The sequence below is a fragment of the Carassius gibelio genome, chromosome A4 (genome assembly GCF_023724105.1).
Source record: "Carassius gibelio isolate Cgi1373 ecotype wild population from Czech Republic chromosome A4, carGib1.2-hapl.c, whole genome shotgun sequence".
Lineage (NCBI taxonomy): Eukaryota > Metazoa > Chordata > Actinopteri > Cypriniformes > Cyprinidae > Carassius > Carassius gibelio.
Window position 1 is genome coordinate 33,895,871 of NC_068374.1, and position 16,271 is coordinate 33,912,141.

The following is a 16,271-nucleotide window of genomic DNA, read 5'->3' on the forward strand; positions in this document are numbered from 1 at the left end:
TTCACGGTTATATAAATACTGTACTGTATAAATATTTTGACCACTTACATTTATTGTATACATTTATAGTTATTATATATTTAGTATTCATAATAATTTAATATTTATTTTAAAATATTAAAACATTTACAGAATTTATAATATAGATTATTTCTATATAAATAACAAAAGGACATTGATGTTTTAAAAATTTTTTATAATTTTTAGCTAACTGTTCTGGGGCAGAAAAGTATAATTCGGTTATCTACAGACAAACCGCAACTAAAAAATAATCTATCACTTCGTAATACAGTTTAATGTATGTACATTGTGCTGCTACCAAACAGCTTATTTTTAAAAACAAATGACCGTGTGTTGATCACTGCATCCAGAGAAATAAAACCCAAACTCAAATCCGTATGATATTGCTTTTTATTGAAACTTTAACACGAATTTTCCTTTACACAGTTTTAAATTCGTCATCAAAATGAAGTGATTCATTACTAGTTTGAAGGCTAGTGCATTGAGAAACTGTTTACTGTCCTTACAGCAGCTATAAAAGGGAATGGTTTCATCTTTTCCGCTATTCCATAAAAAAGGAAAAGAAATAATAACAACATTTCAGCAAAATTTCAGGATACACTGTTGTCGTTGTTTCAATATCCTGTCAAAATGGCATCAGTCATCTTAGTTTTAAAATATCCCAAGAGGTTGAAAGAAAAATGAGACCCAACATATACATAAAAAACATCATTGAAATTATAAGTGTTGTCAATCAAACATGTACACACACACACACACACACACACACACACACACATGCCAGAAACTGTGTGAGCAACATCAGTCTTCCACAGAACGTAACGGATACATGAATTTTCTGTTGGTACAAAATAGACATTAGACAAAAATAAAAACAGATCTCTACTTGCACAAATAAGAAGCCAGCTCTCAAAACAAACACCTACGCCGATATATACGAGAGAGAAGGCAGTTTGGCCACATTATTCTGACTGTGGATATTTACTACGGTAACTGGCGCTATTTACGTATGTCATAAAAAATTATTAATGTGGAGTTTGGAACTCTAGGTATAGAAAACAGTAAAACTAAACTCTTTTAAAATGATCCCCACTGTTTATTAAAACTGGTGTTTTCAAATAAAGAGCTGTAGTGAGTAATAAAAAAAAAAAAAAAAAAAAAAAAAAAAAGTTTTTTTTTTTTTTTTTTTTGGTTGACTTAAATCTGTCAGGTTTACATTGATGTAGCATTTAACATGTTGGGCAAATCTGGATAATGTTCTCCGCAGACCTGAAAGAGTATATTATATTTGGATGAATCCTGTCAAGAACACGTCCAAATCATATTTCACCCCAAAAATCCAAAGAAATATGAAATTATATTTTGCATAAAGGAAACAAAACCTACTTTTAAATTAAGCCCATAAATTCCCATTACTACTATAATGCAATGGCATGATATATATATATATATATATATATATATATATATATATATATATATATATATATATATATATAATTATTATTATTATTTATTTCATTAGTTACACAGTATGTTTGCTGTACAGCCTTTAATTTATGCTGATTTAGATTTTTTTTTTACTTATGGAAATTAAACAATTTACAGTAACAATTTAATATTTCCAGAGAACAATTAATGAAAATTACCATTGAAAATGTCTGAAATTACTGTAAAAATAAAATAAAAATATCGGCACACAATAGAGTAATGGGTATTGGTGGTAAGATGTCCTTAAATATCATGAAAATAATGCAAAAATGCTAATTTCTTTATGCAAAATGAAGTTTCTCTTTTTCGTCCTCTTGATTTTAGGTGGAAATCTGACCTAAACATGCCCTCTTAGGTTTCATTATTCAACTAAAACCAGAAATAACATAAAATAAACACAAGGCCAACGAAAGTATCCCTCTAGTTCAGCCGTCTCCTTTGCATAAAGGAATAAATCAATCCTTTATAATAAAGTGATAAACCCTACACACAACATTCACATTCAACAAACACAGAACGATTACCATTCAGTCCTACAGTCAAGCTAAGCGAAATCTTCTCGCGTTATACGCACACATAAACGTCTCCATTCCTGCAAAGACGTGTGATCAGTAGCACACTTGGTCAAATAGACAGTTAAATGATTTAAATAGCATGATAACTGCTCTCATCTGCCGTTAGAAAGAGACACTGAAGCGTAGACAGAAACATAGAACAGCTCTGCACACTGAACGTCGGGGTAACTGTGTGTCCTCACGTCTCTCGGTGGGTGTGGGCAGAGAGAGGGCTGATGGGAAACACGCTCAGAGCAGCAGTTCCTCCAATTCGCTCTCCTTCAGCTTGGCATTGTCTCTGACCTCATCGAAGGTGTATTTCTTCACAATCTTCCCGTTCCTGAACACAGTGTGCAGCAAGTCCTGCGAGGGGACAAAGGAAAAAGTCAAAATGAACTCGCAAGATGATCATATGCAATTATCAGGATTTTAAAATCAAACTAAAGCCTCACAATATCAAAAAATATATTGTTTTAATTCATTAATCAAGTATGCATTCAATTACAAAACAGGGTTAAAGCAAGTTTATATTTATAAATACTTAAGACATGTTTTATTAAATATGCATGTGTATTGAAACTAATGTATACATATGTAAAAATTATAGGTTAAACGATATTGGATTGTGCTGAAATTATGTGTTTAATAAAAGCCAATTAACAGCATCTAAGCATGTTAAATAATATTATTTCAGAGAAGCAACAAGAACTAATGTCAAATTAAATGTTAGATACAGTTTATTATATATTTTATACGTTATTATAATTTAATTATAAACAAGTCCAAACTATTCTAGGACTCTTATTTTGAAATGTCAAGTGTTTAACTACTTTCAGCTGCTCGTTCAAATGAGAGCGATAAAATACACATCTATCTATAACATTTTACAATATAACATTTTAATAATTTATCAACAGTAAATCATAAGCGACCGTTTGGAATAAATGCATATAATTCATTGGTTGCAAACTGCTCTGAAAATGCAGAATATTCAATTAAATCCTAGCCTTTTGAAGTTTATTAAATCACATTAGACCTCTTTAAGACCTCTTAAAATAACAGTTAAGACCTTTGTTATACCATTTAAAACTTTCAGGATCAAACTTGATAAGGACTTGGAAGTGAAAAAATATTCTTCTCATTTGTATGAAGTCAAAAGTCAAATTTTATGGATTAATTTTTAGTCATGTACCTCTCCGTATTCCTCCAGATCACCCTTGCCCTCTTCCAGAGTAACGAAATTTCCACTAGGCGTCCTGTGAAGAGAAAGGCGACCTTTCTTTGACCTCTTGTTGTGGTCTGCAACAGGGTCTTTGAAGACGTTTACCTGAAATTAATAACATCATATTAATGAAAAATTTATTTTCTCAATATTGATGTACATATATATATATGGTATTTATTTATACATCACATGTGCTGTAATCTACTTTAATTTATGCTACGTTACGGTATCAACATTTTACATTCTTAGTGTTAAAAATGAGAATATTTTATGAGAATCACCATTGACATTACAAGAGTTGTTCAAAATAGCTTCATTTTCTTAATGCACATATATGCATATAAAGATGAAGCATGTAACTGCACTGAAACTATAGAGTCACTGCTAAAACGCTCCCATTAGTCGACACTTACGCCCAGTCCGTTCGTCACCACATAACTGCACTTAAAAGAGCAGTTGAGCAGATCTCGAGTCACTTTCTGCAGCAAAGCTCCTCCTGAGCCAAACGAGATGTTCTCAATGCTCCATCTGTGCTTTTTCATGCCCTCCACAATCTGTATAACACAATAAAACAGGTACAGGACGAGTTTAAACCCTCAGGAGCTCGTATACCATACAGTCATGGTTCTGTTGTGAGATGGACAACATACACACCTCCTGTAAAGTATTGATGTCCACACCGTCACCCTGAATGACTCGGATGTAGGGTGGAAGCACCTTATAGCCTTTAGAGTTCTCAACTGGATGAAATTTCCTTCCTAAAATTTCTAGGACCTGGAAAATAAGACTTAATAGACTTAATGGACATGCATATCACTCTACGCTTTGAAACGAAGTAAAAATTTGAGACGAGCTGCGTAAAAAAAACAAACACAACCATATCATGAAAAAATATAATATTAAAGCATGATTAATCAACTGCCAGCCACAGTTGATATGATTTTTGATGCAACAATGCCTACCTTTAGCACTGTGTCTAGAGGGTTTCCCGAATCCGGTCGGACCACCAGCGGGGCGTCTGCGCTCCTCATCTCGATCAGACCCCTCAGGTCCTCACCCCAGATCTTCTCGCAGGCGTTGTAGATGTCGTAGCTGTCGCTGACGATAGACACGGGGACAGACGGGAACTGCTTGATGATGTGTTCAAAAGCATCCTTCTCATGGTCCTTTCCCCAGGCAGTGATTGTGCTGCAACACAAAAAACACAATTATTATTATTATTACACCGTTTTATTATCACTAATACCACTATTAGCTTAAGAACTTTTTCCAACAATTAACTTCAGATTTAAAAAAAATTATACATTTAATTATTCACATTTAACAACATAGCTTATCTGACAGAATTACAGACAAACTATATATATTATTACTATTATTAAATATTCTTAATCTTATGCAATTTTCTGGCAAGTCAACTGTGTGTTAGCATTACAGGTTAAAATAACACTATTTTAATTAAAAATGTATAGTATATACAAAATTTATATTATAAAATTGCAAAAAAAAATGGTTTCATGTTTTGATATCTACCACTAGGTGGCAGCATTGTACAGTGTATTGCATGTCAAAACGACTACATTTCAAAAGCACTACTGAAACTATTGCAAATGTGAGAAGAAACACTGGTCTTTGCTAATTATGTGACAGGGGGCTGTCAGCTCCTGGTACAGGGCAGGGAATGAGAAGTGTGATGATGCGGCACCAGCTAACCAGAATGCATTGGGCCACATCATCTTAAAAGATTCCTTAAAGCTATGTGATTAACTATCATCAAACTCTTAGTTGTTGCACCTGTGTTCTGCAGCTGGTACTGAGAAACCAGGAACCGGGTCTTTGGTGCCGTAGTACTTCTTGATTACACAGATCCCGGCCACGGTGTCTGTTCCTTTGAAGTTTACCAAGTGTGCAGATGCACCGATACCAGCCGTCTGAAACGGAAACATAATTAAAACACACAGCTAGTGCAGAAACAAAACCATCAGACTACAGGATGGAGGATGTGCACGGTATGTATACATTTCTTGGTATTTACAATTTAAATGCTATGACATTTCTGAGTTAGAGCTTCATCTTAGACATTCCAAGCATGTTCTTAAACCAGATTTGTAGGGTTTGGTTAACAGTAACCAGTCTCTCTGAGCTTTTAGCACTAGTGTAGCAACTCATTAAATGTCACCTCTTGTGATGAAACCCCTCTGTAGCCGAAGTCGTGCAGTTTATATTCCAGTCCTTCCAGGCTTCCTGACGTCTCCATGAGATATTTGGCCAGGATCTTCTTCTGCTCTCTTGAGTTTGTCGCGACGGTGATGGGGTACCAGGACTGAACCAGGATAGTCTGTTGAGAAGACCAATTTCCATCATTGTAACCTCAGCTATTAACATACATGTGTGAACACTTCCTGTGAGTTTTCCCCCTAATGCACCTCGTCTTGTATTGTCACATCTGAAAGTGACAAATATCTTGGAACTCAAAAACAAAAAAAGTGTAGTCAAGCTTGAACCTGAATCCAAAAATAACCTGAATCTCGATGTGAGGCGAGAGCTTTGGGAATGTGTCACAGAGTCAACACAGCGACTGCACACAGGGTTTGCTGGACTCAAACAAGAGGATGTCAGGCAGAAATGCTTTGTTGAAGACCAGCGGGTCAAGTCAATATTATCATACTGCACATATAATCTGCTAGGATCTGGCGCTCTTTGGGCACAAGAACATCCCAGTGTCCCAATCACATGGACTCAATTCATCTGACGTGAGATTCTTGGACAGTGATTTTTAATGCAATCACTGTTTTGGAGGGTTTTCTGTTCTGAATTGGCTATAAAACCTCCACTATCCTCATTTCTTACTGATATTTTTCATTGTCAATCAAAGTCACAACCCATTTTACTTAAAGTAATGCATTTCTAAGTGATACATGATATTCAGTGAAAAAAAATGCTGGATGGGATTTGATTTTGTCCATTAGAAACTGATTGGATCATGAAAAGTGGGCATGAAGTCTCCAATTTCTAAAAACAACCAGAATACATTAGTCAATAGCTCAAATAACCTAATACAACTGTCAATCGAAAATAAGAGAAAAGAAAAATGCACTGATGAAACCTAATAAGATGTTAACATTAATTAATTAAATTAGTAATGATAACAATAATTGTTATTATTAATTCATTATAATAAAAGTAATAATTATTACATTAATAAAAGTAATTACACATAATTTAGATTTAAAATTACATTAAATTATTTAAATTACATATTGAGTACTTCATAACAAATTAGTAATAAAAATTATTATTAATTCAATATAATAAATATAAATTATTATTAAATGTATTATATATAATGTATGTATTATATATATATGACATATCATTGTTATTTTTAGAGTAAAATTAATTATTTAAATTATATAAAATATTTATGGTTGTCCTAATTTTTTTGCTATCAAATGTCTTTTTTGGGGGGAACAGATTTCTAAACTAATTACAAATCTGCAAAAATATTTGTCACGCTGAATTTTTATACAATTAAAACAGCCTTTTTGATTTGAAAGTTGTTGAAAACCATTTTTACTCAAATTGGACACTTGAAATTTGGTGTGAATAAAGAAGCTAGACCGACAAACACGGACTTGAAGTGATTCATCTGCAAGCTAGTCCGAATTTATCTGACTGCAAAGTGATCCAAACAGCTTTCTCACATTGATCTGTGAGTTTTCAGCACCTTCAGCAAGTAAACGTTATACTTAATGTCATTAAGTCTGATCAACGCAGCCCAAAATCGGTGTTTGTGCTCAGATGTGCATCCTGCCGTCAGAGATTATCTTTAGTGCCAGGGTCACTTGTTTACATGCCTGTAAAGCCAAACTATGATGCAACGTGTCAGTATGTGACGATCACAAATAAAGAGATTATCTCCACCTAAAAAACACAAAGGATGGAGGTTTAAGAGAAATATTAAATACTTTAATTCTCAGTAAAATGTCGTCTTCGGAGTCGGAGAAGTCTATTAAGAGTTCAGCGACTTGTAAGCCTCAGTGCCTTCTCATGATCATCATAAAAAAAGTAGACACGTGTTTGCCATCACTGGAGAATAGATATGTGAAGACAGTGTGTACTGAGAGCCAAGGGCATACAGACACACACACACACACACACAGTCTAAATTTACCAGCTAAGCATGACAACATATTTGCCATACATTCAAAGCCCTCCGAGTCATCTGTGAAAGCACTCAAATAAAGCTGATTTGATACTCAAAATGCAGAGAGTAGAAGGAAAGCTAGCGATCGTTCCCTCGACTGTATACGTGGATGTCAGACTGTCAGCATGATTCAGCAGGTTTGAAGGTAAATATTAACGAGGGAGTTGTGTGGCATGACATGTCACTTTTTGCACATGTTTGGAAAACACTGTAGTCATTAATTACAGAGAAAAATGTCAACTACAAGCCCAATTATATACAATTCTTCTGAATTATGAACCAAATGAGGATTGTGCTGCCAAAATGCGCACCTTACTGTTTACTCCACTAGTGATTCATTACATCTGTGTCCCGCAGCTAATATACAGTGCCAAAGGAATTTAGATTATCATGACTGAATAATTCCTCTTTCAATTTGCCTCTACAAAATGGTTAAAATGGCAATGCAATTTACATTAAGACTTTTAGCAGAAGCTTGTATCAAAAGCAACTTGCAAATGAGGACAACAGAGGAAATCAAAACCAGGGCAATAATATGTTAGTTCTGTGACAGGTCTCGGTTGGTCTAGTGCAGGTTTTGTTTTTAATAATAAATACAAAGAAAACAAGTACATAGTATAGAAAAAATTGGTAGTTTTAAGGATTCTGGAATTATAATCTCCATAGATTTTTTTACTAAATATTCCTGTTGGCTCATAAATCATAAAACAGAATACAAAAATAAAAAAACAACACTGAATGAAAAAGTAACTTTTTATACTATCATCAGTAATAATTAATTTACTAATTAGTAACTAGACATGATTTTTATCATTAAAATGTAATTAAACCCCTCAAATTGAATCCAGAAATACCAATGGAATTCAATATTTAAGTATTTATACAGAATTTATACAGAAAACACAATTTAGGGGAAAAAATAAAATATTCCATAGTGCCTTGTTAATGTAAAAATGTAAAAAAATAAAAATAAAAAAAAACTATTTATTCTATTATTATTGAATTCATTAGAATAGACTTGATTCTTGATTTTCTAATTTTAATTCAAACATACTTTTGCTGGACAACAATTGCATGTAGTGTAAAACTGATCTCTGAATAATGTTTTATCTTTCCTAGACACTCACAAGTCATTAATACAATATAAGACACATTTTCATGCATGTTATCCATCTATAGATGGATAATGTTACCTTTATGTTTTCTAAATCAGTGGAACTCAACAACAATGTTCAATACATAACAAAAAATCTGTTCATTTTTAATATAATTAAATTTTAATAAAAGTCTCGAACACATCGGCCAAGCAGAAAAACTCATCGGCCGAAGCCGATATTTGAAAATGCCAAATATCGGCCGATATATCGGTGGACCACTAGAAACTAATGTCATCTATATGTGATCCTTTGGGAATTAAACACATACTGACAAAATGTAAACTTAGAATGTAGAGTGAGTCGCTTTAGATAAGTGTTTAAGTTTAGGGTCATGCCTCACCTCTACCCAGTTAGTGAGCCAGTAGCACTCCGGATCTGTGTTTTCTACGGTGAACAGCACATTCCCACGCGGGATAACGCTTCCCTCCGGCACAGCCTTGATCTCGATGGGCAGGTGACCATTGTATTTCTGCAGAGATGCAACATAAGTGACGTGACTGAACATCTCTGACGAATGATCCCTAAAACATACAGAAATGTCACAGAGGGGAGCTTCAACGTACCTCCAAAATGTAATTCCATCCTTTTTCATTGAACACGTCATCCTGGAAGTGTTCCCTGTACACCTCTTTTGCTTCCTGAATCTTCTCTTTTGTGACGACCTGTCCTGTGAGTGCAAAAAGAGACGGGACAACTGTGAGACGAGAAATAACACAAACCTCAAGGAAGTGGCTGAACAATTCATGTATAAAAAGACACTGTGTCACTGTTTGTGAGTAATTGCACATTTTCCAACATACTTGCTTTATTGCATTAAGGGACTCTTCCATGAGTTCATTGCTGCTTTCTCACAAAAGTACATTAAAAAGATTTCACAAACTGTCTTAAAGGCACAGTATCCTCAAAAATAATATTTTTTTATGTATTCATTTACTAGATACTGTGACTTACAGATGGGAACTAGATTTATAGTATCTAAGGCATCTGCGCTTCTTTAGGAAATAGTAGTAAAATTCAAGCAAAAAAAACTGGAGACAACAACAGAAACAGAAGTAGTGCAACTTTGGTATTTATTAGTCTACCATAAATGCATGAATCTGTGACCAGGGCTGCTTCGGGAAGCTGTGTTTTGTGGGTGAGAGAGCAGATGTTCAATTGTCTTGATTAATTTTATCACACGACTTTTAAAGCCTTCACTCTATCGCACCATGAAATCTTTTTCAATGTAAAAACAGACTAAACTCCATGCGAGAATGAGACTGCTCAAACTCAAACCAGACTGCTAGTCACAAGACTTAACCTCAAACCGCTATTTTTTTAGCCTAGAAATCTACCATCGAGTTTGGTCAGTTAACACTGGCTACATCATGAGAAAGTAATTTTTTTTCCTGTTGGAACAAACAATGTTATTATTTTTCTGGCTGCTTAAGAGAGAACTGACTACAGCAGGCTGCATTCTTGAGTGTGAACAGAACCCAAAATATATTATTAAATATTATTATATTTTGCAACTCAAATCAATGCTGTCAGCCACATCCTACATACCTTTTAAATATCTTTGGAGAATGTACTGAAGCCCATAGAAGACCGTTTTGTCGTATTTGACTTTTCTGAGCTTGGTAGGTTCGGTCTTCGTCTCGCGGCACTCAAAGTAAGAGTACACCTTGCTGGTGTTGGGTGGATACTGTTTGTAATGTGTGACCTGCAAGAAAGAAATTACAACATGTTACGATTCATAAATAGAAAAATCCACACAACAACAACACAACATCCTCTGGCACAGCTGTGATTTGGTAATGATGTCAACAAGCCTAGGTGCATCTTAGTCCACAAAGTTTTCTGTAATTCAGACGGTTATTGGTTATGATCTAGTTGATCTACCAACACTGATGCGTTAAAGGTACAGTAAACCAAATAAATGAAAATGTATCATTAATTACTCACTCTCATGTTGTTCCAATACCCTAAGACTTTCATGCATCTTTGGAACACAATTGAAGATATTTTAAATTACATCAGAGAGGTTTCTGTTCCTCCACAGACAGCCTAAGCATGCATGTCACGTTGTGGACCTGAGAAGAAGCTCTTGTGAACGCGCGTTGGAAAAGACAATACTGAATATAGTTGTTATAAGCATTCCCATCACTTCAGATAATTCAAGTTGAACCACTGGAATAACATGGACTACTTCTGTGATGTTTTCACTACCTTTCTGGAGAAAAATAAGAGCAAACGCTGAACAAAGATGAAGCTTTCTACAGTGCATGTGTAAATGGGGTATACTTTGAAAGGCTGCACATTCAACTTTACGTTTACGCTAGTGTCCGAGTTAAAAACTGTAATATACTTAAGTATTCTAGACTTGGCAAAATACACAGAGATAGAAAATGGGGTTAAACAAGGGCAAATATTGGTGGTGCTAATACAAGATGGAGGACTGATTAAATGTTTACGCCAAACTTGTGGAGTAAACAATTTCTTGCCATGCATGTTAAATCTTTACTGTCAAGCCCTAGATAAAATAGGACATTTTTGTAAAGATAAGAACAATCATAAAAGTGTTAGGAGTGTTTGCAAAAACACTAGAACCACAGAAACTGCATTTTTCAGCTTTAATAGTTAAAAGAAAAAAAGACCCACACAATTTCTAATCAAACGTATGAACTTGTGAATATGGAGTGCTGCACTCAAATGTGCAATAAAAGGTTGTAGTTATTTAGACTAGGCTACTTATTTGTTGAATGCTTTTTTTTAGCAACGTCCTTGCAATAACCAACAAGATTCTAGAATCGTGATAGTGAGTTTTGCACAAGCAACTTTTTTTTTTTTTTTTTACTAGGGATGCACGATAAATATCGCCCGATATTTAATGCACATTTAAAGCCAGTTCTGTAATCAGCGGTAAATCTCTAAACTTGCGTGATTTCACATGGAGCAGCATTTACGTTGTTCCCTGTTAAGCTGCGCAAACGGCTCTGTGTAGTAAAGACAGCTCCACGTGAAATCACACAAATTACGGAACCGGCTTTACAGACAAGATGCGTCTTAAATATCAGCCGATATTTATTGCACATCACTAGTTTTATATAGATACACAAAGAGTAAAATAATCCTGTTTGCCCTCTTGCTCTTCAAAGAGTTGTGATATAAATACATCCTATGTTGACAACATGACTACACTTACACAAGATATCAAAGACAACCTACTAAGCTCACTTATATTTTGTGCATGATGACCTTTCCCTGGCACTTTTTGGCTGATCTCTTGCATACAGGCCAGCCTGAGAAAGGTTACACCCTCATGGTTATCCTGCCTGACAGCTACTGTTGTTACTCCCTGCACCCCAAGAGCAAATTTCAGGCAGCTTTTCCCTCTCTGGCTCAAAGGGCAGTTCGAGGTTCCCTTCTGGAACAGGTGCATGTGGTCCATGCATGCGCAACAACTGGCTGTGTGCACAAGGGACACGAAATTGCCAGAGTAGGCTTCAGATCAAGGCCACGGAGGCTGTATAAGAAGCTATTTTATGGTGTGGCAAACTGAAATGAAAGTGAAACGTTGTAAACCGGTTATAAAATTGAACAAGCCAGATTTTAACCAGACTTGATGTGATGTTCCCAAGCGGACCAATTAGTCAGTTATGCCTAAAATCTCCTGGACAACATAAGCATGCCATTGTGATGTTGACAATTGAGGATAAAGGAGGAAAGATGCAATACCAGATAGAATTGTTAACACAAACCCAGCAAACGTCTTCTCTGATGCCAAACTTGATGTGCGTATCGACTGGTCAATCAACATTACACATGCAGCAGACCTTTCCTATTCATCTTCTCCACAGGGGTTTCAAACGATTCCCCAATAAAGCCATAAACCATCGAGCTCTAAAATGATTCACATTAAAGCTTTGATGCGAAGCAAACTATTCGAGGAAGTACAAAACTCATTTATGAACAAATAAGCTACACAAGAATTAGTCAAATCAAAACTATGATTAAATATAAAATTGTAAATATACAAACAGCGAGAAATTTCAATGTGTTTTTTTTCCACTAAACAGCTGTTAGATATTTTTCTACTTTCAGCGTAGTAATTGAAAAGTATCTGTGTAAACTGAAAAGAAAACATAAACTGACATTAAGTATGTTTACCTGCTGTCTATTAACATGTTTTATGCTTAATGCAAGGTACAGTATAAAATCTGAAACCTTTATAAGATTCATTTGTACTTCAGTACACAAAAGAGCTGAATTTTTATTCAGAAACTGATAGTACATTTTTACAAGCAACTACAAATAAAAGGCAAGCAACACTTAAACCTGAAATTTTGAAGTATAAAACAGAACTTTCCTCCCAATCTGATTATGTTTGTTTTATTTTTCTAGCACAGTTTGAGAGTGTCACCCATTCATTATATCATTTGCAAAGCTTCATGGGAGTGGATGGTTGCTGTTGAACTCTGAACACTTATTCTTCAGGTTTCTAGAGAACTATATATGATTGCTGAACAATCGTATGCTTTCATTTACTCAGAGCATTAGACCGTTTCTCATTTCTCAACCCCTTTCTCATTCCTGGTGTCACCTTTACTTCCTTCTCATTGCCTCTTGTTCTACAGCTACTTGATTCCACAGTTTCACCCTGTTTCTATCAGAGCCATAACCTTGAATGGAGAGTAAATGCCGACCGTTAAACGTCAAGAGTAGCATCACAAGGTCAAAAGCAGAGCTCATGGACACACTCCTAAAACAAGTCTCAGAAAATCAACATACTATCAAAAAGACACACGGAAAATAGAGTGTAGTGTTGACTGAGTAAATAATGAACAACCAGCCATTTTCCACCCATGATCTCTTCCCTCCATTGACATCTGCAGGATCCTTAAGTAATGAAGCATCCCTTAAAAGGCTAAATGAATGTGTCATCAGCCTCAATGCAAGACACGAGAATCCTATTACATTCGTGGTGGGAGGATAAAACACAAAGGCATCCACTCCCGTCCTCTAGCAGCACTGGTGAAAGAAAACACTGATAAAACCTAGATGAGACCATATCCATAGCTTCAGGACGGCAAAGTAAAAATGGCATACAATTAATAATTTAAGATTTAATAAAGATATAATGGTTATAAAATACTTGCTTTTTCATTTCTTAAACCGAATGATAATCACTTTGGTTGCCTCGTATGTTGGAAGGGCTCAACAACAGTTTTTGCACATGATTCAGCATCTTGTTATGTCACACAGCACTTTAGATATAATGAATAATACATTGAAAATACATTTTGGGTTAAAAAAAAAAATACGACTTTATTCAGCATTGTCTTCTCTTCCGGGTCTGTTGTGAGTTGTATTTTAGATATTTATAAAAAAAATTGTCATACAAATCTGTTATAGCCTAATTTTGGTTTTCACAATTATTAACTTTGGCATATTATAATAACAGTGATAGACTACACATAAGGCCTTATGTGTGCACTACACACAGGACATGGGCTACTACTATATGTCATATTCATATAACGTACATCAGAATGTACACTGTGGTCCAGACTATAAGCATATAAATAATATTTCATAAAACACATCGCATCGTCTTACACTACAATGACAGTGAATCTGTTGCATTTTGAAACCGGATTATTTCAGCAATATCTGAAATGGAGTCAACCCGGTGCTGTTCTTGATTAAATCACGTATAATCACTAATAGGTTAGATCTAGTAGGTTAGTAGCACACCCATCAGCAGGAGGCTAACGTTACATTCATTTCCTGAGAAACCAAGCGCTTTCAGTTTTGCTTTTGAAGAGAAATAACGTTAATACCCCACCAGGGCCCGTGACTCCCGTTATCCGTTATTACCGACATAAACTCACATATTCTACTCAGAAGAACAGCGATGAAGATGTACCTGTCGTTTATCCTCACACACACACTCGGCCTACCGACCTGACTGATACCGATTTAACCGTTAACGGCCTGAAGGATGAAACAACCTTCACTCCTCGTTCACTTTCCCTCATTCTCCTGTCACTTACGGGTTCACCGGTATACAACAGCAAACCGGGCCGGGCGGGGGCTCTCTGCTCACCTTGTAGGAGTCGGTAGCTAACAAGAAATTGAAGTCCACGGCGAGAGTGGGCTGCTCCATCTTTCCCTCGACGCGCTGCTGTCTGTCAGTCTGTTGTTCCTTTTCCAGCGCGCCGACTCAACCAACCCCCGTCGCTGAGGAGGGAGGATGACGGAATCACAGTGGGCGGGACCGAATGGGGTGGGCTGGCCAATCAGGGGACAAGGTGACTTAGACGTCATTGCAGGGGGCGCGGCAAGGTGATAAAACAGAAAGTTAAATTAAATTAAAATTAAAAAATTTAATTAAAGTTTAATTTAGAAAGTTCTAAGAGAGAAATGTAATAATTTAGAAAATCCTTAATTTTATGTTTTGCTTTACTATTTTTTTTATTATATATTGGATATTTATTTTATTTTTTACATTTAGTTTTCGTATTCATTTCCCTTATTTATGCCTTTTATTTAATTTCTAATTTGCCTTTTATTAAAAAGATTTCCTGTAACGGAAGTTGTATATTTTAAAAACATTTCTTTGACATATGTTTAAAGGACGTCCCTGTATACTGTATATATATATATATATATATATATATATATATATATATCCTGGGACCCAGGCATACACTTCTCTGTAAAGGAAATCATATTTTAGTGAATTTGTCTAAAACCATAAATGCCATAATTTGGATGTCCTGCATATAGCACAAATGTTTGGGGGTTTGATCATAAATCATCACAATCCTCTCCTTGGTCTTTAAATATAACTGATATTGACAGAATGATCAAATTTATCACTCTTAGGGGAAATATGATAATGTTTTGCAGTTATTTGATAATTTTTAAATAGTTTGTCATTAATAAATATCTTTAAATAAAATGTTATGGGGTTTCAAATCGGAATTTGACTTTTTGTTACGAAACAGGGCATAATTTTTATACATGTCCTCTGTAGAGGACACCAGGACAAACAGCATGTTAATCAGCCATTTTGGGGAAACACAACAAGTAAATATGGAAATAAATGATAGATTAATATTCCTGTGAAATATGAGGTCTTCTTAATATTATACTAATTACAATTCCATTATTGCACTTCTTTATTCATTATGGTTTGCTCCAAGAACACATTAAAATGCTAATAAGATGCAATATATAGATACATTCTATAGAATGGGAATACCAGTTTATAGACATTTTATACAATATTCCATAAAGTACAGTAGCATAATCATTTTGTCGCATCTTTCATAGCAAAGTTAAGCAATCTTTGTGCAAAGTTTGGTTAAAAATAGCCTGAAACCTAAAAACTGATTGGTGGATAATTTATTGATTTATTTTTCCTACATGCCTTTTCATGTCTGTTTATTTTTTAATAACTTAGTCCTGGCGTCCTCTACAAAGGGCATAGAATAAAATATGAATAAAATATATTTTTTCAGAAGGGTTTCTTATGCTCCAACCAGTGTAATGACTGCTGCTAACTCAATGGAATTTCTTTGCCTACTGTATGACTTTAATGGGAAGGTCTGACCAATCTCTGGCTGAGC

The 16,271-nt window shown here is 35.0% G+C and overlaps 1 protein-coding gene across 1 annotated transcript; it reads right to left on the minus strand.

Annotated features, from left to right (window-relative positions):
• Positions 1-393: 393 nt before the first annotated feature.
• On the minus strand, positions 394-14,890 carry LOC127978869 (nicotinamide phosphoribosyltransferase). Its single transcript, XM_052583833.1, has 11 exons — positions 14,744-14,890; positions 10,201-10,357; positions 9,219-9,322; positions 8,996-9,124; positions 5,471-5,629; positions 5,086-5,222; positions 4,254-4,479; positions 3,946-4,065; positions 3,705-3,845; positions 3,259-3,393; positions 394-2,429 (listed from the first exon to the last, which is right to left on the minus strand). Exons 1-11 carry the CDS (start codon positions 14,801-14,803, stop codon positions 2,316-2,318), a joined length of 1,482 nt encoding a protein of 493 aa, XP_052439793.1. The 5' UTR covers positions 14,804-14,890; the 3' UTR covers positions 394-2,315.
• Between the last annotated feature and the right edge of the window lie 1,381 nt (positions 14,891-16,271).